This window comes from Canis aureus, chromosome 12 (genome assembly GCF_053574225.1).
Source record: "Canis aureus isolate CA01 chromosome 12, VMU_Caureus_v.1.0, whole genome shotgun sequence".
NCBI classification, from domain to species: domain Eukaryota; kingdom Metazoa; phylum Chordata; class Mammalia; order Carnivora; family Canidae; genus Canis; species Canis aureus.
The window spans coordinates 63,138,327-63,162,894 of record NC_135622.1 but is presented as its reverse complement, the minus strand read 5'-3'; the positions used below and the strand labels follow the sequence as shown (position 1 = coordinate 63,162,894).

At 54.5% G+C, this 24,568-nt stretch overlaps 1 protein-coding gene across 6 annotated transcripts in view; it reads right to left on the bottom strand.

Annotated features, from left to right (window-relative positions):
- EIPR1 (EARP complex and GARP complex interacting protein 1) overlaps positions 1-24,568 on the bottom strand; it is a 120,332-nt gene that overhangs the window by 28,952 nt on the left and 66,812 nt on the right. For 4 of the 6 annotated variants that reach the window (XM_077844262.1, XM_077844261.1, XM_077844265.1 and 1 more), the window contains one exon: positions 7,841-7,997. The exons of the other annotated variants lie outside the window; for them this stretch is intronic. In XM_077844262.1, the coding sequence (XP_077700388.1) occupies positions 7,841-7,997 (157 nt within the window). The remainder of the gene's footprint in view (positions 1-7,840; positions 7,998-24,568) is intronic. 6 annotated transcript variants of the gene reach the window in all.

Genomic DNA, 24,568 nt, shown 5'->3' with positions numbered 1-24,568 from the left:
ACGCACCCTGACACGGGGGCCCCAGAATGGACCCAGAAATGGCCAGGGGCCCATTCACTGCGTGTGGGGACTAATAATCACCCAGAGCCGCGCTCCTGAGAAGCCTCCCCTGCGGGAGCTGGTCAAGTGTGTGCTCCTCCCCGGGGTGGACGTTGGGTGGGACACACTGCCTGGCCCTCCCTGAGGGAGGCTCCGTGCCAGGTCAGCCTGGCCTGGCCTGCATCCCAGAGAGAGCTGTGGGGCCCAGCGGGGGCCTGACCATCCTGTGTGTGACGGGTTCTCGCCAGCCCCGAGGGCCCCGCTAACTGAGCCCCAGGTTCACGGGTCTGTCCCTCCAAGGCCACCCAACACTGGCCACAGGGGCCGGCACACCCACCACACATCTCCTCCCAGGACCTGGAGAGGAGTGCGAGCCGAACAGCGCGGGGACACGGCTCCCACCCGGGTGCTCAAGCAACGGCACATCCAAACCCGTGCCCTGTCTTCCCAGGAAGTTCAAAGTTCACTTTAAAAAAAAAAAAAAAAGTACATTTAGAGGCTCCTGGGTGGCTCAGAGGGTTAAGATCTGCCTTGGGCTCAGGTCATGATCTTGGGGTCCTGGGATCAAGTCCCGGATCAGGCTCCCTGCTCAGCGGGGAGTCAGCTTCTCCCTCTGCCTCTGCCCCTGCCCATGTGCACGTGCGTGGTGCTCTCTGTCTGCCCCCCCCCCCCCGACTATCTAACTTGAATAAATAAATAAAATCTTTAAAATAAATAAATAAATAAAATCTTTAAAATAAATAAATAAAAGGAGACTTCGTAATAAAACTGTCTCCCCAAATTCCAAGAGTGGTTTGGGTGTTTCTTCTTCTTTTTGATCTACATTTCTTCCTTCCTCTCCAACCCCATTTTTCAAACAGTGGAAAATGTTTAAGATTTTCACACATGTAGTTAGTACTCCTTGATGTTTGAACTTTTTAAATCACTTAAACCTCTCGTTTAAATACAAACAGACCTCAATGCTCCCTTCTAACCTTGCCCCTTGGACACCCTGCTGCCCAGAGTCATCTCACGCGCTCTGGGAGGCGGCGGCTAGCTCACAAGAGGATCACAAGGAACACACTTGGAACCACGTCCTCACGGAGGCCTGGACTGAAATTGTAGAAAGGACACAAATGTCCCTTATACGTAACTATACTTGCTGCACTTCCGACTTCCGTCCTGTGAACCCCCCGTGAGAGCTGTAGCCGCACATTGTGCTTTGCTATTTTTTCACCACCTCCCTGACCCGGAATCTGAACAGCGTCAGAGGTGGTGAGAGAGTCCGTGACCCATGACGACCGTGCTCGGTGCACGGTGGGCACGTGAGCAAACCTGAAAGAGGGAGGCATCTTCACGGTGCCCTAGGCCACCGCACACAAGGAGGCTGCGCACCTCACTCTGGGCCTCCTTAGAAGCCAACAGAAGTTAGCAGCGAGCCAGTAACCAGGGAAGCAACTCGGACCTCGGTACACCTCGCTGCATAAACCCGACAAGCACGGACATAAATCTTATGATATCAGAAATCTGCAATCCTCAACTGTCACGGTCATGGAGAACTCTCCATCACGGCGGCCCGAAAAACCGTGTCCCAAGATCTCATGATCGTAAACAGGCCTTGGGACCTATCCTACAGGCCGCTTCTGGGAGGGCTCAAGGGTACCTGGCAGGTGTGTCACGCTGAACTAGAGAAAGAAACACAAAAGGAGAGATGAGGCCAAACCACCTCAGGAATTGGCAGCCTCACACTCTCCTGCCCCTACACCCCCGCCCCCCCCCCCCGCCCCGTCGTCTTCCTGCTAAGAGCGCGCCCGCCTCCCCGGGCTCGGCCGCCTGGCGTGTCCCCGTGACAGTGACCTCCACCTGCCTGCAGAGGCCTCCTTCCCCAGGGGGCAGCTCTGGACGCATAGGTCAGCTGGTCGCCGGTCGCTGGTGCCTCAGGACCCTGGGGGCTGCACTATCAGTCACTCCCTGGCCAACCCCGAACGCTTCTGGTGACTGAGTTTAGCGACTTCTCCTCCCAAGGACGCGTTTGTTGTCCGTGAAACCAGGTGGTGGTGTGACTCCTGCTGAGCACCCCTCGGGGGGCCGAGCGCGCCAGGAATTCACCGGAGCCCCTACCATCTGCCTGGGCCTCTGCCCGCCAGCAGGGAGCGTCCGTCTACAGCAACGGGCTTATTCGGGGTTCGGCAGCGGGGGCGGGCGGGGGCCCCTTCGGGGCAGGGCCAAGGGGAGCAGCAGAGTCGCCCATGTGGCTCAGCAGCCCTGAGCCAGCAGCAATGACGCTGCAGCCCCACACCCGGGAAATCTGCCCCCTGCCCCGCCTGGGCTCCCAGAGACGCCACGAGCAGGACCAGGGCGTGGGGGGCCCGGGCGCTGCCCTCCCTTCGCTGAACTCTGCAAACGCTGACCCCAGCCCTGAGCTGCCGGTCTAGTCGCCGAGGCACGGAGACCCCTCACATCACGGAGGACGACCGCATACAGGCCAGGGGAGCCGTGAAGAGCCACCCTCCCCTACCCCGGACGTGAGAGAGGGCCAGCTCCGTGCGTGCTGTGGGGCTCCCGCCTTCACCTCATATCTGTAACACAGTGTGGTGGGCCTGCTCCGTGTGGTGGGCCTCCTCCTGCCCCAGACGAACCCGCAGCAGCTGACACACACAGCCCGAGGGCTGATGGGGTGACACACGGTGATGACGGCGAAGGCAGCCCCGAGGGGCCTCTCCCTCCAAGTGCCACGCGGAGGGGAAGAGGGCCAAGATGTCACCCGACTCCCTGAGAATGAGGGGCGCACCACCCAGTGTGGGAGACACCTCGGCATCTCATGGTGCGGAGCGGGAAAGCCCACCAGGGGCCCCTCGTCACCACGAGGCACCGCGGACGGGAGGCTGGCTGTGTCACACCCACGGCACGCGGGCCGAAGTCTGCCAGAAGAGAAAGGGGCTTTATTATTTGCAAAATGAAGAACACCCCTGGAAAGCATAATTTCTTTATGTTTGTCATCCTCAAAGGACTAGCGGGGAGAGGTGTGAACGTTCTCAAAGCGTATTCTGATGGAGGTGTGTCTGTACTCCCAGCCACAGACACAACGTGCAAACCGCAGTGCGACAACCACAAGGGGCTCCTTCTGCTCCTGCATTCAGCAGGGAGGCAGTTCTGGGCAATGGGCGGTGTTCTGGGCTCGGCTGCCCGGCTCTGAACCGCCACTACTCCGCTGGGAAGGAAAGGCTGGGTGCAGGCTCCCAGGCCCTCTCTGCGGTGGTCCCTACTTTATGGGGTGGTGCGGGGGGACACAGTGCCCGCCGAGCTCAGGAGGGCCCGCTCTTGGTCCAGGCTCCCTCACACGGCACCTGCCACCTGACCAGGCCCCCGCGCGGAGGAAGCTCCGTGACAGAAGCGAGATCGCACACGGCCAGAGCCAGGCGTGGTCAGGCCTCTACACAAGATGCAAGAGGGTGTGAGGGCAGTGAGTATTTTCGAATGGTTAAGGAGGCCCTCTCCGAAGACGTGGTCCCGAACCAAGAAGCTGACAGCTCCTTACTCGATGCCGAAGCTACGAGGAGGCCCCTCCAGGCTCCGCTTGGGACCTGCATCCCCACAGTGTGAATCTGAGAAAATCAGCAAGAACGGATTGTCGCCGTGCTTGTATTACGTACCCTAACAAGTACAGAAGGTGCCGCGTCTCCACAGAGATCCTGCCACAGAGCCATGGTAACAGCTGTGAAGCATTTCCTTCTTCTCAGGAATCTTCACTCACAGTTGAGAGAAATGAGTGACCTTCCAGCAGCAACCCTGTGCAGCCTCGGAGCAGGTGAGCACCAGAGCCGGGGCGAGGGGCCTCCCCAGCCCACACGCCGTCCCCCTCCAGGGCTGGGAGCTCAAAGCAAACACACTGGGCCACAGGGCCTCCCAGGCCCTTCAGGGGAAGGCCGGCCTCCCGGGCCCTGCCCACCCCTGCGTGCCAGAGGGCTGAGACAGGGGCGTGGGGCCACATACGCTGGGGCCCAGATGCTCCAGGGCCAGGAAGCCAGGTGGCCCCGAGGACAGGAGCCCCCAGGACGCAGCCATAGCCCCACACACTGAATTGTGTAGTGTTCCAGAACCCTCCCTCAGCCAGCAGCGGAGCCGATGCCCAGCACGGGTCTGGGAGCCCCTCTCCTGCAACTGCTCTCAGCCCCAACCACAAAGGAAAGCAGGCAAACTAAAGTACCAGTTGCCTCACGTTGACCTCAAACAGCACCCTTCACCTTCATGTATTCACCACACTTAAATTTCCAAAAGTCAAATTCCCTGATAAGAAGACATCACTAAAGACGTAAAAAAAAAAAAAAAAAAAAAAAAAAAAAAAAAAAAAACCACAAAAACAAACAAAAAAACCCCATGCATGATAACCCCAAAGGCCAACAAGGATGCAGAGAGGGGTCCTCACACATCGCTGGCAGGAGCGTCAAATGCACAGCTACTCTGGACAAGGCTCAGGCGGTTTGTAAAAACAAGGTGCCCCAAGAACGGCCCTCGGGGGCATCCTGCCGAGAGGTAGAAACCCACGTTCATGCGGACACATGTACATTCCTGCTCAGAGCAGCATTATTCATAACATCCAAACTCGGGGGAACCCAGCTGCCCTTCAACAGGCAAGCGGCCACACAAACTGTAGTCTGTCTTCTTGGGCTACCACACAGAAGAAAGAAGCCACTGATGGACACATGTGACAACCAGGATGGACCTCCGGGGAATCACACTGTGTGCACAAAGCCACTATCAAAGCTTCCGGAGTGGACGGTTGCTTTCATGAACGTTCTTAAAATGACAAGTCTACAGGAAGGAGCACAGACGGACGCTTGCCGGGGATTAAGGGAGGGGCGTGGGGAGGAGTGGACGATGGTCATGAACAGGTGGCAGGAGAGATCCCGGTTCTGCACGTTGACCACACCACTGGCTGCACAGACACACGTGATGACACAGCAGAGAACTCGATGTACATACGCCGTGGGTCATATCAACACCCCATCCCCAGGGGTGACCCTGCAAGGAGCTATGCAGTGTCACCACTGGGGGAGATGGGTGATGGGCACACGGGATCTGTGTGCAATGTTCCTACAGCTGCGTGTGGATCACAGCCACCTCACAGGGAAAAGGTCGACAAACACGTACAGTGATATAATGGATAACAAAAGAAATTCAAGAGATGCTTTGAACAATGGCAGCAAATTTAGAAGAGGGCAGCCTCCCAATGTGAATTGAAGGAAGACTGTTTCTCTGGACGTGTTTAAAGATCAACAATTACTTCCTAACAATTTCCCCTTTCACAAGGGTACAATTCCAAGGATGGTACTCGTGGGGTAAGATCATCGGAGTGTGTAACAGGGGTGCCATCACGAGGATGTGGTCATGGGGGTGTGATCATACGGGGTCACAGGGATGCAATTATGGGGATGTGATCACAGGGGTGTGATCATGATCACAGAGGGCCAAAAGGGTGTGGGATCAAGGGGATGTGGTCACAGGGGTCAAGGGGATGTGGTCACAGGGGTGCAATCACAAGGGTGCAGTTATGGGGCCATGATCATGGGGGGGGATCATAGGGGTGTGGATCATGATCAAAGGAGGTCAAACAGGTATGGTCACAAGGAGTCAAAGGGATGCGATCAAGGGGGTGCAATCACAAGGGTGTAATCATAGGGGTGCAGTTATAGGGGTGTGATCATAGGGGGTCAGAGGGATGCAGTTATGGGGGTATGATCACAGGGGTGTGATCATGATCGCAGAGGGCCAAAGGGGTGTGGTCACAGGGGTCAAGGGGATGCGGTCACAGGGTTGCAATCAAAAGGGTGCAGTTATGGGGCTGTGATCAGGGGTGTGGTCAGGGGGTGCAATCATGATCATGGGGTCAAGGGGGTGTGGTCATGGGGGTCAAGAGGATGGGATCAAGGGGTGCAATCACAAGGGTGTCATCACAGGGGTGCAGTTACAGGGTTGTGATCATGGGCGTGTGTTCACAGATGTGCAATCACAGGGGTGTGAATACCAGGGGTCATAGGGTGTGATCAGAGGGGTGTGGTCACAAGGGTGTGATCATGGGGCTCCGGTTATAGGGGTGCGGTCACAGGGGGTCACAGCATTGAGGTCATGGGGGTGTGGTGATAGCAGTGTGACCCAGACTTAACATCTCACTGACATCCATCTCCCGATATCACACACAGACAGGTGTGACCTCTCCTCTATGGAAGAATTGATGGGAGTATCTGAACCGAGGTGGGAGCTGGGCAAGCAGACCAACAGCCGCTCTCCTAGCTCCTCTGAGCTCAGCCCATCTGTGCACTCGCCAAAGGCACTGATGCCATCTGCATATATCAACCTCCCCAAAGTCACTGCTGGCCTGCACTGTGTCTTCCCTGCCCGCCCTGTGCCAGTGTATCTGTGGCACTCACGCACACGCCTGTGTGCACAGTCATGCACACATGTGCATGTGTCTACCAAAACTGAAGCACGAGCTCTAGTTGTGCTGCCACGTCCAGACTCACTGTGCACTCTTGCAAGCCCTCGTGAGAGCCGCAGGGCTCCTCTGTGCAGCTCCTTTCTCGGCAGATGGGGTCTGACACTGCTGTCAGAAGAACCAAGCATGATCCGGCAGGAGCCTGGCACCCATGAAGACACACCGCCTGCATACGAGCACACAAGGCCTTCCAAAGCCACAAATGGCACCAACCTAGAGCTCTGCTCCCTTGGCCGCTCCAAGATCTGCCACTGACAATGGCAGCCGGCATCAGCCCCAGCTGCACGTCTCAGCTCCTGGGCAAATCCCTCTTCAATTCATTACCCTTTCCTCGAGGGGCCCACGGCACACAGTTCATAATGATCTCAGTGCATGCCACAGCCTGCCCTGTGTCGCTCAGGTGTGTATAGTGTGAGTCTCCCCAGAGATCACGCAGGGCTCCTTGAGGCCGGGTCCCAACCCATCACCTTGGCATCCCTAGAGCCTGGCAGGTGTGTGCAGCAGGTGCTTAATAAATACATGTTGGATTAAACTTCTTTAATTGGTAGGTCTGGCCAAAACAGAACAGGGTACACAGAGGATACAGCTTTCTCACATGTGAGCGAGCACACACACGGAGGTGTTACTGCATTAAGTAAATAATAATGCCCACTATAAACACCCATACCAAAGTTATGCTCCCACGGTCCCTTCTAGAAAGCATGGCCATTTGAATTCGCCAAGGCTCCAGGGCTCTGGGGAGGCTCCCCTGGGGTTTGGAGGTGAGGACCACTAGGCCTCCGCCATAACACGGGGGTGGCAACAGGCTGGGCAGCCCTGATGAGCGATGGTGGCACGTCCATCCCCCTGTGCTGCACGTGACCCGTGGAGGAAACAGACACAAGAATAAAGGTGTGGAGGGCTGGGGGGTACAGCACATCGTCACCCAGTCTACAAGGGAAGAAATCATACGCCTTCAGCCTAAAGTAACAAATCAATGTACACTTAGGATAGCTGGATGAAAGTGTATTTACGAAGCTAAAAAGCAAGAAAACACTTAAGTGCTCTGCAGCGCCCGAGCTCGCCATCACTCTGGCAGGTACCTGGCAGCAACAGTGTAGATGAAGAGGACACCTGCACACAGGCTCCTTCACAACGCATGCAATCGGGTTTCTGGAATGTGTCTAGTAAGGAGAACAACTGGGACAGTGAAGCCAGAAGGAAAGAAAGCCATTTGTACCATCCTTTCACAAGCAAGCAAGGTTCCAAGCGTGTGCCATGGCCCCTGCACGACTCCCACGGTCAAACCTGCAGGCTTGTTCTGGGCGTATGAAATATGCAGAGCCCTACCAGGCCATGCTGCCGTGGGCCGTGTTGTCAAGGTGACAGAGCAGCTCCAGGGTGTGCGCGGTGCTTGATGAATCGTCAGGGGACTCGTGGCTGCCCGGCTCCAGCTCCTTTGGCATCCTCCACACGGCCGCACACGTCAGGACTTTGCTGTCTGAAGCTAAGCAACAGAGGGTAATGTCAACAGAGCGTGGTATATGGCCACATCCCAGACAGCACACCACACCCACACAAGCGCAGGGGCAGGACACACCCGCTCTTCAAGTATTTAGAACCGCAGGCAGCACAGAGCAAGCGGAGCGAGGGGCATGGACGCATGCACGGTCCGCCGCAGAAAGGCACAGCTCCCCGGGAACACCCGCCTAACCCCTGCACCTCCTTGTTTTAAAACCATCATTCTGCTTCAAGAGGAAGTTTAATTTTTCTCAAAATCAATTTCCTTCCATTCCTCCCCAACGGTGTTCCCAAACAGGGAGCACAGGGAGGGGGTGCGAGTGCTAAAGTCCCAAACAGTGGGAGTGTGGCTTGGGTCTGCGGTGGGCATCGAACGATCTTCCCCTCTCCCCTCAGACATAGGAGAGCACCTCACCCAGGTACTCAGCCCCCGGAGGGGGTGCCCCTGGACCCCAGGGCGCTACGGTGATGGGCATGTGGGACCCCCACCCTGGAGCACACATGGCATTGCTCCTGCTGGGCCCTGGCTCTCCAGGCAGAAAGCAGCCCAGAGCCCGAGGGCACCGTGAGGACACGGCACCTCCTACGGACAACGGTGGTGCTCACTGCCCGCCCCTCCGAGTCCTGACACTTGATTTCCAAGATGCTCCAGGAAGCTGCGTCTTTGCAGAGCACTGTGAAATGCCACTTCGTGGATAAGGAAACCAAGCTTGGGTAAGACCAGGGACACCTGCTTTCGGGGAACATGCCAGGCACCTGGTCTCTGCCCCTCTACGCTATTTTTCAATAAGATAAAAACACAAATAAGACACCCCCAAAATCAAATTTAACATTATGTGATAAAAACTTAATCATAAATTCCTAAATAGGGATCCCTGGGTGGCGCAGTGGTTTGGCGCCTGCCTTTAGCCCAGGGCGCGATCCTGGAGACCTGGGATCGAATCCCATGTCGGGCTCCCTGCATGGAGCCTGCTTCTCCCTCTGCCTGTGTCTCTGCCTATCTGTCTCTCTCTGTGTAACTATCATGAATAAATAAATAAAATCTTTAAAAATAAATAAATTAATTAATTAAATAAATAAATAAATTCCTAAATATAAATCCTTTCAAATGTGTTTTCCATTTAGTTCCAAACTGCATACGTGCGAAACACCTTCCCTTTTAAAGGACTATAATGCACGATGCTAAAACAAGGAACGGGTTTCAACACTAAAGCATGGCTGACATCCAGTGAGGACCATAAAGGAAATGCAGAACGAGGAGAACCCCGCACGCACAGTGCTTCTCAAGTGAAATAAGAACACAAGGGGGCCGCACCCACACTGGGGAGTGTCCCACTTATCAGTTCTGTCTTCCTTCAATCCCAACACCAGCTGTCAGCCAGGCAGCGCGTCAGTGGACTCGACGGGCGATGCCTGACTCCACGGGCAGTCTGGTTATCGTCGCCCATGCTTGGAGCACCGGGGGGCGGCTCGGGGGGACGGCTGGGGTTCCCACCAGGGCTCTCCAACCCCAGTCTCGGTGCTCATTTCACATACTGCTGCTGAGCCATATATATATACATTTCACGTCAACCTTCCTGTTTCACCGAGGAAAACGCAGTGCACCCTGGCTTTTCTACATGAGAAACTAATTTTCTTGTGGAACCCACCTCCCAGGCACATGGCCTTTCTGCAGAGCTGCGAGGCTGCAGTGGCTCTCCTAAAACACAAGGATACCTGACTGATGAGAGAGCTGGCAACTCTTGAGGCAGAAGGAGGAAATGAAGGCTGAAACAGGCACAGAGGACGGGAGTCTCCCTAAATGAGAGAAAGACGACCTACCTCACCTGCAAAGGTGATGGAGCTACCAGTGTGAGAAGCCAGTGTGGCGTCTCTGCGGGAGGGCGGAAGGGCCCCAGCCTGCCTAGGGGAGATGCGCTGGTGGCAGAGACCCACAGAACAAATCCTTCTCCGGTGTCAGGAAGGTCAGTCTTTCCCTCAACTCCCTGCTCACCCAGCAAACACAGCAGGCAGTGGGGAGACAGTAAATGCTTTCCCCCTGAGAAGACTAATCAGACAAGAATGCTCTGTAGGGCTGCTTAGTTAGCGACATACTGAGGTCCTGACTACTTCGTACAGCAACGAAAAAATAAATCCATAAGAACAGGAGAAGAAATGAAAACACCACTACTTGTTCATGATGTGTCTAGAACACAAGACAATGCACACCCTACTGTTAGAAACAAAACAGGGAATTTAGCAAAACTGCTGAACACCAAGGTGATATATAAAATTAACTGGACATCCATAGATTAGCAATAAAAACTTAGAAAAATTCTAAAAGCATTTACAATCACATTTAAAAAAAATCAAGTACTCGATAACATCTCAAACTAAAGAGGTACAAGACCTACACGTGGCAAAATGGAAACCACCACTGAAAGAAGGTAAAGGCTAACACGCAGAGGGCTATCCCATGTTCACAGCCTGGAAGCTTCACTGCTGTAAAGGGTCCATGAACCTTAATTCAAGCTCCAAAAGTTTTTTTTGTTTTTTTTTTTGTTTTTTGGTTTTTTTTGGTAGAAGCCAACAACCTGCTTTTGAAGTTCTAAAGTTTACATGGAAACGAGAACTGCCCACAGGGAGAAGAACAAAATGTGCAGATTTACTAATCTGGGACGAATTTGGTGTTCGTACACAGATAAATAGAGTCCAGAGAAAGAAAATGCAACCTAGAAGGAGACCTTACGAGGATGGTCAGCTGACTTACAACAAAAATGCCACTGCACTGGAGTAGACACAAGATGCTCTTTGTAGTAAAAGATGCCACATCGATTGTATATTCGTGTGAAAAATGAACTTGCAGCCTACCTCATAACATACACAGAAACCAACTCTAGACAGACTTAAGATCAAAACGTGAAAGATGAAAGAAGACCAACTTTTCCTACATTACATAGTGGAATATCCTCACAACTTTGGGATAAGCAAGATTTCCTAAACAGGACAGAATAAAACACTAACCATAACAGAAAAGACTGATAACATAGATCACATTAAAATTAAGAACTTCCATCCACCAAAACACACTGAACTTCACAAAATAAAAAACTTTTGATCTTGGGCAGCCCGGGCGGCTCAGCGGTTCAGCACCGCCTTCAGCCCAGGGTGTGATCCTGGGGACCCAGGATCGGGTCCCACATCGGGCTCCCTGCATGGAGCCTGCTTCTCACTCTGCCTGTGTCTCTGCCTCTCTCTCTCTGTGTCTCTCATGAATAAATAAATAAAATCTTGAAAAAAAAATAAATAAAACTTCTGGTCTTAAAAAGATACCATGGAAAAATAAAGCAAGGGGCGCCTGGGTGGCTCAGTCAGTTAAGTGTCTGCCTTTGGCTCAGGTCCTGATCTCCGGATCCTGGGATGGAACACCCCCCAGTTGGTCTCCCTGCCCACTGAGGGGCCTGCTTCTCCCTCTCCCTTTGTCCCTCCCCTCTTACCTGTGTGCATTCTCTCCCTCTCTCAATTAAATAAAATCTTTTAAAAAAAGAAAAAAATGAAACAAAACTGGAAGAAAGTATTCATAATGCATATATCTGACAAAGGGCTTGTATCGAGAATAAAGAGCTCTTAGAATTTAATAAGACAAATAACCCAATTTTTAAAAATGGCAGAAGATGGAATCAGACACTTCACAAAGAAAACACGAACCAAAAAAAAAAAAAAAAGAAAAAGAAAACACGAACCGTCAGCAATCACCAGAAAGGACGCTCAACATCAACAGTAACTGGGGAAATGTAAAATAAAACCCAAACGAGCAGCACCACACACCTACTAGAATGACTAAACTTTAAAAAGATCAACAATACCAAGTATTGGCAAAGATGTAGAACTGGATCTCTTGCAGATTGCTGGAAATAGCGTAACATAGTACAGCATTTTGGAAAACGCTTTGGCAGCTGAGCATTCACTTACCAGACAACCCAATAATTCTACTCTCAGGACGGGCCGTCACAGAGTGTGACTTGTTGATAACGGGCTTTGTGGCCACTCCTGATTTCGGCAGCTACGCCTGGCCCCACAGCAATAGCGGCCTGGAGATGGTATGTGACGGCCAGAAGTCAGGGGTAGCAATTATCATAATGACCAACAAGGCAGCGTGCCAGCCAAGGGAAGGCCAACTGGCCGAGCTGTGGCGACAGATAACAAGAGACAGCATTCCTAGGAGCAAAACAGATGGTCCCTCAACAGAGCACTGCCGCCTGATACAGGCATGCATACATACATACAAATTCAAAAGAAAGCAAGAATGGATGAGTAGGAGGCTGAGGCGAGTCACCCCATTACAAGTCATTATCCCCTACCTAGCTCTGGTCTGAGGTTTCAGACCTAAATCCACTTACAGAAAATATGGCCAGATCCCCAGAAATCAGGAACCCGTAACATCAGGGCAAGCAAGCACCCACGGGGATGATGACCCCAGTGTGCCCTCAAAAGGACTTACTGCCACTTACATGGTGGTCATAGACTGGGCAACAGGTGCGACCCAACAGTTGGGAGGTCTACTGAACGCAAGGTCTGAGACCCAAAATGTCACATCTCCAATGAGGGTGGGGACGTTAAGGGGCCAGGTAAATGAAGTCCTAGACAAGGCCCGGTCTCAACAGATCTCCTGGGCAGACCCAGCCAGTACACATTTCCATGGTCCATGAGTGTAAAATGGAACGTACACCGATGCCCTGCCCCATCACAAATGGTGGAGATGTGTGCCTATGTTAAGGATCAAGGGTATGGAAGTGCCATCTGGCCTCTGCACAAAGTCAGTGGGTCCTGGGGAGGACTGGGGTTCCTCTAAGCTCAACAGAGCGGGCTCCCTGCTCACAGCTGCAGTGTCAGATGTGAGTCTCTATTAGAGGAGCTCCACCAGCCTCAGGTATGTGAGAGAGACACTGCTCTCCAAGCGCCTTTCTTCCTATGCCAATGAAGACAGAGGACTGGAAACCATCCACGTTTCTATGAAGAGAAAAACTGCACGTGGTTTTGCGGCAGAGCTGTTAGTGCTCCTACTTGCTATCCTAACACACTCCAAAGGCATCCGGACACCTCACAGAACCTTGCACGAAGCCATGACAGTGATGGCATCGCACCACGTGCAGCTGACCCAGCAAGCAAGTGCGAGATACCCCACGGAGACTCAGGACCTGGCAACCTGGTGAGGTCTGAAGTCCAGTATTCTGGAGAAGTGGCATCCTACATCCACAAAGGAGGAGGCTCAATGGCCGAGGGCCTCTATCCCAGAGGCTGCATGCTCTGCATCTAGGAACAACGGGCCAGCCCAGATGCTTGGTAACCTGGCAGGCTGCCGGTTCAGTGGGAGTTAGGGCCCAAGGGCTCAGCAGCAGGGCAGGCTAAAGACACATGACCTGGTGGACGTGTGAAAGGGGTCAGTGATAGAAATGGTACAGCAGTGGCTTCCTGGGGAGAACCTCCAGGTTCCAGAGAATCACATGCATTTTGTAAAAACTGCTGTGGCCATGCTTCTGGGCCCTGACAGGTAGACCAGAGGGCACCAAGGGACCACGTGTCACTCACTCCAGAGCCCTGCCATACTCACCAGGACACAGGCAGGCAGGCCAGGCCCACAGGGCACAGAACAACTCCACAGACCATACACCCCTACATGGTTTTGTGTCCCCAACAGGAGAGCACATCGGCCTGGGGAGCTCGTACTCCTACATGGTAGTGTGTCCTCAACATGGGAACACACCGGCCTACAGAGCTGGTACTTCTACGTGGTTCTATATCCTCAACATGAGAATGCACTGGCCTGAAGAGCTGGTCCTTCTACATGGTTCTATGTCCTCAACGTGAGAATACACTGGCCTGAGGCGCTGTTTTTTCTACATGGTTGTGTCCTCACCACAAGAACGGACAGCCCTGGGGAGCTGGTTCTTCTACATAGGTAAGTGTCCGCACCATGAGAATGCATTAGCCTGGGGAGCTGGAATGAGAGCAGGGCTGAATCCACTTGCTCTTCCCCTAGGACCCACAGGCCTTTCCTGTGTCCCTAACTATGGGCTTTGCAGGGCTGAAGGTCCTAATTCCCATGGTGGGGGTGGGGGTGGGGTGTGTTCTTCTCAGGGGCAGAGCAGGGTTCCCCTCAAACCAGAAGTGACAATGGCCAATGTGACACTGAGGTTTTGTGAGTGTTTGTGAGGCAGCAATAAGCGGACTTAAAAAACCACCTAGCCACCAGCTATCATCACCTGTGTGTGCACTTGCCTCCATTTGGTAGCGAGATGACAAAGTCAAGTTAAATACAGGCACTGCCCACAGTGACGCCAAATAACCAAATGGTGAAATAATACAAGAACAAGATTCAGGTCAAGTGCTACAGGGAAGAGACACACCTTCCAGAGGGAGGAGATTATTTAGCCGCTGCCCCAGTGGGGACTGGGGTACAAGGAAATGGATGTAAGGCACTGCACTGGGAGGACTGGGGGACCAGTGGCTTTGGAGGACAGAGAGAGGCCAAGTATTCAATGTGGGACACAGTAAAATGAATGAAAGCCCTAAGAAATGAGGTCTGATGCCCTACTGAGAGGGACCAGGAAGGGTCTGAAAGGCTAGCTGAGGAGTGTGGAGCACCTGCTCTAGATAACAGGGTGGAGGCGACAACTTTGAATGAGGACCACAAGTGCCTGGCAGAGAGAGCACACGTTCCATCAATGCCAAGAAACGAGGCCCAGCGCCGTGCCTGAGAGCAGAGGATCTGGTGCCGGCGTGTATGATGGACTGAATCAGGAACGAGGCCAGCAGCCGAGTCTGGAGCACTACACGGGTAAGAAGGGGAAGGGTCCCAAAACCACCAGGTAGACAGCTGGCAAAGATGGCCCTTCACTTCCATTCTAGAAGCCCTGGATAAGCACTCCCGTGTGCCGCTCCCATGGTGGCGGGGAGGGGCACCGCCTCGAGACCTGCCAGGGGCCAAAAGGGGCCACGCGGCCCAAGGACACTATGGTGCAGGGCGCTTGGACCTCCTTCCTTTGCACTGCCCATGGGGCCGGAGTTGATAGTGAATGAAGGCGCGCCAGGATGGGCAACTGAGGGAGCTGCCCCCACTGCTGGGGACGTGCGACAGGACAGGGAGGTGGGGGGTTGGGGCGCTCCCACCAGCAGGCCACACCTGAACGACCGAGCACAATGACGAGAACGCCAACTCTGGCGGCAGCGTACAAGGTCACATAAGACAAAAAGAAATCTCTGTGCTAGCTATGCTTGTAAAATGCAAAGAACCATTTTTCTGAAAATTGGTGTATTGAGGAAATTTCTAGCAACAAAAAAAGAAATTTGTCTAGATTTTCTGAAAGATCATAAAATTCTGTTACCAGAATTTACTATGAAAATGTGATGGTTCAAGGTGAGTCCAAAGCTACTTACTGAGAAACGTAACCCCTAGAAGTCAGTCATCCTGAGAAAGACCAGGAGGTGACATCGTGGGCACCCAGGGCACCGGCCAACATCACCCACCCAAGAAATGAGCCAAGCTGCAGAAGCTGCTGAATAAAGAGTGCGCTTCACGTCCAAGGAACGCGGTAGGCATTATCAGAAACTCTCCAAATCCTCAGAAGCAGATGAAATTGAAGGTAAACAGTACTGAGTAAGAAATGCTGGAGTTTGCCCATCGAGACATGCAAATTGGTTCTGAAACTCGGAGGATTTCCATATCTGCAGGAGTCTCAACAGAGCATTCAACACAAATCCAGCAGCTATCAAAGAACGAAGGTGCTGTTAAGAAGGAAAGCCCGATCTTTAGAAGGAAACGCTGTAATAACCAGCAAGTAGCCCACTTCCGCCCTGGGTGTCAGTCCGTCCTGAGCGGAGGTCCTGCGGCGCCCGGAACCACCGGGAGCCCCCGAGGGCAGGCCCACGCGCCCATGGCGCAGGCACGGAGCACGCCGCCCCGTGAGCAAGAGGGGAAGGCCCGCCCCTCACCCCGTGAACAAGGACACCGGGGCCCGTGAAGTTAAGCGGGTGTCAGCAGCGCCAGGGTCAGAGAGGCAAGGCGGCGACCCGACCCGTCAACAGCCCACGGCTTCGGCAGAGAAGATACGGAGCTGTGTCCTGAAGGCCAGCTGGACGCCCGAGCCTGTGTTTCCCACGGAACACGCGAGCCCCAGGCACTTAATGAGATAAAAAGATAATCGGGGCCAATGAATGGAGGAGCGGCCCGAGGCTGCCCGCTGTGCCCGCTGAGTGTGCCGCGCTGTCAGGGATTACCGAGTCCGGGCTTAGAGCAATTCAAAGGAGCTTAGGTCCTTTGTAAGCCTGAATAGCTGCTCCAGCCAGCTCAGCCAAAGGGCGAGCAGCACCCCGGCTGGGGACATAATCTGATCCCCAGCCGGAGGGAGGAGGCTCTGGCGGCCGCGCGGAGCGCGATGCGGTGGGCGCACTCGCAACCTGACGGCTATTTTTAGACTTCGACCAGCGCTGCGTCTGGCGCAGGCCTAGCAGGATGAATGAGGAGCCATCCAGCTCCGCTAAGCAGTCACCCCGGACAGGGGGAGCTCGGCGTGCACACCACTAAGCCGCAGAGCTGTGCCCAAATGCGGTTCTCCCCTGGCCTTCACATGCCGTAGGGCACGCCGGGTACAAATCCTAGACCCTGGTGACAGTGAGGCTGGCACCTCCCCTCCCGGCACTGGTGCCCCGAGAAGCTCTGAGGGTGGTGCAGGGGCAGCGACGAGCTCCCTGACTGCAAGGACAAGGGTGGAGGGGGCAGGAGGACTGATCTCCAGAGACAAGGTGGGCACAGCAATGAAGGGCCGGTTGGAGCATGTTAGCCCAGGTGGCCGTCGGGTAGCAGGGAAGGGAGAAGAGACCCAGCCAGGCACCCCAGCACCCCCTGATCTATGTGACTGGCACGACTTGGCCGGAGCAGAAACCCACCGGGAGCCACCAGTGAAGAGCCCCCCACCTCTCACTCAGTGCTCGACCAAAGACAGGTTCACAGACTCAGAGCCCCTGCTCTTCGGGGGACCCAGCCCCCCATCCCCAGGCTTCCCTATAACACTGCTGCACAATAAACAAGGTTGTCAGGGGCGCCTTGGGCTCAGGTCATGACCCTGGGCTCCTGGGATCGAGTCCCGGCTGGGCTCCCTGCTCAACGGGGAGTCTGCTTCTCCCTGTCCCTCTGTCCGTCCCCCTGCTCATGCTCTCTCCCAAATCCATAAATAATAAATAACAAATAAATAAAATCTTTTTAAAAAGCAAATAAAAACAAAAACAAACAAAAAATCCCAAGGTTTTCCTCTAAGCTTCCCTAGAAAAAGCCATGCTAGGAGGTCTAGGACAGTGGCACCACGGGACAGGGACAGAAGGGCCCAGACCTGCAAGAGCCCATGCCAGACCCAAGGGGTCCCACCGGCCAACAGCCAGACCTACAGACGCATGGCCCCAGTCCACCTCAGAGAGCCGGCGGGCTGCAGCGATCGCCCGGTTCCCGAACGTGTCGAGGGAAGGGGCAGGCAGGCACGGCAGGAGCCGATAATGACGGGAAGCACAACGGAAGCCCCTGGAGGTCTCCTTCCCTATCAAAACAGTCACCAAAGACAGCACTGTTCACGGGTGGGAACGGAGGGCTCGGAGCACCATCAAAGTCTTGAAAGATGCCAGCCTGCTGATTTTTATCAGGTCCCATCAGGTCCCCGGGTAGGCCCGCGTAGCAGGCAGTTCTTGGAGGACGACAGTGGATTATGACAGTCTTCAGCAGGCAGTGACGCCAACTGCTGCTATTTCTGATGCGCTGGTGCCACAGACACAGAACAATGTAGCCCCTGGCTTCAGAGTGACAGATCTGGAAGGAGTATTTTCTCCCAGAACCAGTGTGGAGGGATCGCCAGCAGCCAGGTCCCGCCCCCAGCAGGACAACAGCTGCTCAGCAAGCCCACGTTGGCACTCCCCACAGGAAACTCATCCAGAGTGGGCACACCTTGGCCCAAATCCAGCCCCACCTGTGTCTGCAGGGCCCGGGAGCCAAGGACAGTGTAAGAGCAAGGGAATGCACGGCCCACAGAGCCTGCCATCCTTGCACCCCGGCCCTCTGCAGGCAACACTCACCGCCCTTCCTGGCTCAGAGCATGCTTGTAGCCCGCGTGCGTCCTGCACACCCTGCTGTGAGAAGCCACGGGGCTCCACTGCAATGGGGTCCCACGAGCAGTGTCTGTGAGGGTGTCGAGGGAGCTCAGCCCCTGAACAGGCCCCAGAGCCTCGTCTCTCCACGACCCTGCTGCCTCCACCCGACAACAAGCTTCCTATGTGCTCTGACACAACCCACTGCGAGGCTTCCTGCCCACACAGCTCAGTGTGTGAGGCCTCACACTCGGCCTGGCATTCTGGTACTTTCCACAGGCCCCTGCATGGCCCCTCTGCACCCGGCCCCGGCCCCTCGGTTCTCACTCCCTCCACACTCCAGGGCACACCACACTCTCTGCTGTGACTGCTGTGACCACCTGACACCAAGGGGGGCCTACTGCCTACCGGGTACTACACAGCTGCTCCACTGGCCACAGCTGCAGGCTGAGCCACATCTTCCCCAACACAGTCTGCACGGCCCCTCCCCTGCCATCCAGCGGCCTGAGCCTTGCCTTGTCCAGCACAGTCTGAGCCCGTGTACTTCCTTTCTTGGGTGCCCTGGGTCCTAGGGCACCAATCAGGAATGAGTCAGTCTTCCATCATAATAATTCCTTAAACCAAACTGCCCTGGTTTCCACCTCATGACCCAAATGGTACACGATGACCCCATGGAAACGCTGCATCACAGGGAGAGTGAGAGGGACGTGCATGGGCTGAGGAGAAAGCCTGTGGAACCCCAGTGCCACCGCCTCGGTGATACCCCAACGGTCCAGCGATCGGGACCACACTGGGGTATCCTTGCCACGAGGAGGCCCAACTTTGGATGGCCTTTTTGAATCTCGGAGGTAACAGAGGACATGCTGACCATGAGGCTCTAACCTCGCCACCCGTCAGGCTGACACCTAAGTGGAGCTTGAACGGAGAGACGTGCTGCTGTGGGTCCTGGCATGGGGCCCCGCTGGAGTTCGCAGGTCCAGGCCAAACACAACCACCATGCGGAGCCTCAGGCGAGCCCCAGAGCAGAGTCACAGGCTGCCAAGCGGTGCCTGCTTACATGTGGCATCACGCTGTTGTCAGGAAACAGCTCGTGGCTGGCTCCGGGACGCTGGTGGGCAGGAGTGGACCACCTGATTGTGGGAGGCAAATACTGTGCGCCGAGTCCTGTACATCACAGAATGGGTGTCATCTGATCCACCACAGCATACGGAGAGGCAGATGCAGCCAACATCGAGTGGGAATTTTGTGCATTCCATACAAAATCGGGTCCAAGCAGGTCCCAAAGGCACAGCAGGCTCCTAATCTGGTGGCTGTATTGCCTCTACTCGGGATAATCCTGATCCCAGGGGAGGAACACTCGCCCTTGGCTTAGAGACTGCTCTGCCCAGACACGGCGCCAACGGGAAGCACCGTATGCAGCAGTGTGTGAAAGGAGACAAAGCCTGAGCAGATGCCTGACAGTCCACGCTGCCCAGGTAGGTGGACGGTCAGAGCACATCACACCCACATCTCAACAGTGGCTTCCATCCTGGCCATGAGATCAGGCTTGGCAAGAAGAGAACAAAATCAAAACAAGGAAGGTATGCAGGTGGACTGCTGAGAAGTAGCAGAGTGTGCGTCTACCTGCTCACATGGTCACTCGCCCCAGCGTCTCAACTACAAGGGAGGCTCCAAGAAGACCTACTGCAGGGATGCTGGCCGTTCCCTGACTCCCCAGCGGAGCATGTGCTGCCGGGGGCCTCCTTTAAGCAGCCAGGTTCCTAGAACATCACCACGGGCAGGGTGTGGGCTGCCTCCTGTCGCAGAAGATCCATGTCATGCCAGCAGCCCCTTGTTGCCTGAACTCCCCATCTGCTGTATGGAATGCCCTCTTTCTGAAACACCTGGTGTGTGGCTTCTTGATCCTGACGGATAAACTCACCCTGATATCCAAAAGGACGTGGTATCATTCACTGATGAGCAATCCAGAAAAAATACTGTTGTGCTGCTCCTGAGATGCCCAGGAGAGGCCCAGGTAACAGGGCCACAGGCGGCCTGATGTTTATGTGGAGAGCCCAGGAAGGAAGTAAAGGGTTTAAGATTATTTTTCTCATGGGGCGCAAGGGCAGCTCAGTTGGTTGAGCATCCAACTCTTATTTTCAGCTCAGGTCATGATCTCAGGGTCGTGAGATCAGGCCCCGTGTCAGGATCCACACTCAGGGCGGAGTCTGCTTGAGAGTCTCTCCGCCGCTCCCCCAGGCAGTGCATGAGCACATGCATTTGCACTCCCTTTCTCTCAAATAAACAAATCTTAAAAAAAAAAAAAAAAAGTGTTATTTTTCAGTTCTGCTGTTTTTCAACATTTCCTTTCATTTATCAACTTCACAGATTCTGGGACTTCTGATTCTAACAATACAGCTAATTAAGTATCCTGGAAAAAAAATTATACTTCTATAGAACACTTATCTGTATTTTTAAATGCATAGTTGTGCTTTCAGGAAATTGAAACAACATGACCAGGAGCAAAAACTAAAGCTGTTGTGGAAGCCACAAAGGTAAACGATGGCTGCCCTCTCCCTATCTGTGTCCACTGGGAATCTACAGGCCACACAGTCAGCGGGACATAGGCATGAGGCCCAGCAAAGGGTGAGGACTGGGACTGGGACCTTGGCAAAAGTGTGGATTCCAGAAGGGCCACTTTCTCATCAAAAGACAGAGCTGGGATAGAGACATCAAGGACGCGTGTTATCTCAGCCATGGCTCTGAGCAGACGGCATCTACCTGGGAATCTGCACCCTGCCCTGGTCCTCGCAGAAGTCCAGGCTTGAATTTACACCTTGAATTTACACCACGAAATCCTAGGCCAAGAATCTAACTACAAGTCCTCCTGGGTGTCTTCCAGATGGTGCAAACTCTAGAAGAAGGTACCCCCAGGCCAGGCCCTCAGGACTCAGAGCAGCCCAACAAGGGCTGGTAATAAAACAGGATGAAACTCACAGTGACAAGAGTGCCTGAGTGACAGCTGGCCAGAAGAAGGAACCTAGAGTGAGGGTCCCAGTGACTTCAGACAGTAGGAGCTTTAAAATACTAGAAAGAAAGAAAGAAAGAAAGAAAGAAAGAAAGAAAGGAAGGAAGGAAGGAAGGAAGGAAGGAAGGAAGGAAGGAAGGAAGGAAGGAAAGAAAAGAAAGAGAAGGAAGGAAGAGAAGAGAAAAAGAAAAGAAAAGAAAAGAAAGAAAAAAAAGAAAAGAAAAGAAAAGAAAAGAAAAAAAGAAAAAGAAAAAGAAAAAGAAAAAGAAAAAGAAAAAGAAAGCAAGCTGGAGTCAAAAATGTGATCAAGCAAAAAAGACCACCAACCAAAATTCACCAGGAATATTTTTTAAAGAACCAAATAAAATGTCTAGAAATAACACCTGTAACTGTTGAAATAAGCATCTGAGTTGGCAATGCTGCAGCAGATCAGAAACATCTGGAAGAACTGAGCACGTGGAATGAAGGTGAGAAGGGAGTGCCCAGAGGGGAGCACACAGACACCCAGAGGTGAAGACGTGGCGGGCACGGCCCCGGGGCCCAAGAGTAGGCGGAGACTGGAGGAGAGGTCAGGGGGTCAGGTCCACGGAATCTAGAAGGATTCTGGAGTCGGACAGCTTAACAGTATCTGAGTTCTTTCTTCAATGTACTGAAACTAGAACTGGACACTGCAGATGACGTTTTATGGGAACAATCTATGTAAGAAGGTAACACAGAAGCAGAAGCCTCAGCACAGTGAACAGGCCTCGACCCGATGTCAGGGACAGATGGCATTACAATGTAAGGAGTGAGGGGCGGCTGGAACGTGTGGCAAGTGTCACACTACCTGCCTGTCTCCAAGGGCTTCCCACGAGCTAACCTGTTCATCTGCCTCATGGCCTTACAAAGCAGGGCCACCCCCGCACCCAGGCACTTTTATGGTGTCTCTCCTTCTCTAAAAAAGATTTTATTTATTTATTTATTTTCAAAAGACAAATGGAGTGTGAGCAGGGAAGGGGCAGAGGGAGACGGAGAATCTCAAGCAGACCCCACGCTGAGCAGGGAGCCAGACGCAGGCCTTGATCCCACAACCCTGAGATCATGACCTAAGCAGAAATCGAGTTGGGCGCTTGATCAATGGAGCCACCCAGGGGCCCCTAGTTTCCCTCCTTTGTAATTAACTGACCAAAGTGCACAGGACGGGTAAGGTCCTTCCTGGGGCTCCGAGGAGACAGAGTGGCCTGTGCAGGTGTGCAGGGTCACCTGGGTCGGCTCTGCCACCAGGCAGGCCCTGCCCCATGTCCCCACCCACCTTCAACTGGCCGTATGACCTTAGAGAAGTGACCCACCTTCCCTGAGCGCCAACACCTCTGGAGCCTCCGGGACTGCAGCAAGGATGACGGGCGGCTGAAGACAAAGCATTCCGGGGGTTGGCATGACACAGACAATGGCACCTCTTCTCCCTTGCTCTGGGTGTGAATGCAAGTGTCTGTCGCTCCCTGCAGGACAGGCCCACCAGCTAGGGGTGGAGCCAGCTAAGCACAGACCTATGAGGTCGATGCAAACGCCCGGCGTCCCAGAGCGCAGCCCAGCACCCTGCCCTCCGTCAGGATTGCTGAGAATCCCAGCAGCATCTGCACCTGTAGCAGGACTTGCCCAGCCCCACCCCTGTGTCCCCGAGGTCCTGCAGATGGATATCCCAGGACCCAAGGCCCCATGTTGCCCACAGCCACTGGGCCACCAGGGTTGCTGCTGAAACTTCCCCCAAGGGACCGCTTCTCCGCAGGTGCTGGCAGAGACACGCCTGCACTCACAGCCAGCTCCCAGCGAGGCTGCCCACAGCACCATCCCCTCCGTCCTCAGCCCTGCCCAGCAGGACGCACAGGACTGGCACCGTGGCAGGACGCAGCCCAGGAGACGGCCAGGCCGAGCCCATACTCTGCATCCTGACCGCACACCAGGGCTGGGCCGGGGCTGCTCTGCCAGTGGCCCCGCTCAGGGCTGCCTCTCTGAGGAGATGCTGGGCTCTACCTGGGGCCTGGGTCACCTTTTGACCACCTGAGAGGTCTGTTCATCTCAGAACCCAACTACACAGAGCCCCGGCTCTTTCCAGCTACCGACACTCGGGAGCTGTGGCTCCGCGCCCGCACTGAGGGCTGCCAGGATGGGGTGCCGGCCCGGCATGCCGCCCAGCCTTACTCCCCGACGGCCTTGCCGCCAAGCACGCGGAGCGCCCTGGCACCTACCGCAGAACTCTTCGCTGATACGCCCATTAACTTGCACTCCGCATGCAGCCACTCATTTTTCGGAACTACAAAAAGGCAACAGTGACACTCACTTGGCATCCCAGCGCTTGCTTTCTGGACAGGGACCATCCACATTCCCATTAAAACAGAGAACACGGTGATTCATCAGCATTAGCTGGAGCAAAAATGGCAGGCACCACCTTCAGCGATGGTTTCTAAAACCACTATTATAAACTACTCTGGCAGCCACTCATGTCAGAAATTAATTAACACCCCCCAAAAACGCCCTCATACCTTCATTCTTCGATAACGCCATGATTTCCTGATGGATGTGTTTAGGTTTCTACTATGTGCCCCAGGCTCAAACATCAAAAACCCCCTCGTAACAATACCGGTCCACGCGGTTTCTACCCTGAAATACTCAGCTTGTCGGTAAGCGCTGGGCACGGGGGGTGTGCACACTCGGAGCCCGGACAGGCCGTGCTGAGACTGACCTGCGGCTCCGAGCCACGGCCTCGGCTCAGTCTGAGCGAGTGGGACGCGGGGGCCGCTCCGGGGCTCTGAGGACCAAGGACACGGAAACAGAGTATTCACGACACACCCATGAAGCACGGGGGAGCTGTGTGATAAAGGGAGCACAAGAGGCCGCGGGACAGGGCACCCCCGCGCAGTAGCCTACAGCCTGCAGACAGCTGGGTGTACAGGCGACACGGCCACAGCAGCACCCCGTGTGCACGCAGCACGGGCCCATCACACGCGGCCCATGGGCGTGGTCATGACGCATGGTGTCCCCGGACCCGCCTCCCAGGTGTCCTAGGGCCGCCGGTCTGCAGGGAGCTTGCTGTGAGGACAGGGGCGGGGGGACAGGCTGTGACTCACTCTGCACAGTCCATCCTGGCTCACGCTTTTCTAGAACTACCCTCAACAGGAAAGGCAAGTGCCGTGCTCCTCTTTTCTTGCTGGTCTTTGGTGGGTTCGGGGGAGGTAATGAGGGAGAACTCGGCCTTAATTCCAGTCCTTTCTCTACCCACATTATCTGCCCTGTGTGGCAAGCTCCCCTTCATACATTCCGCTACCACAGCATCTGCCCAGCGCCCTTCTCCCCCATACCCACGTTCTGTGCCTCGATCACCCGTGTCCCCTGCCGCACACAGGCCGGCCCGCCAACCTGCATCCCTCTTGTCCCTGTGCTGCCCCACGCTGCACCTCACAGGCCAT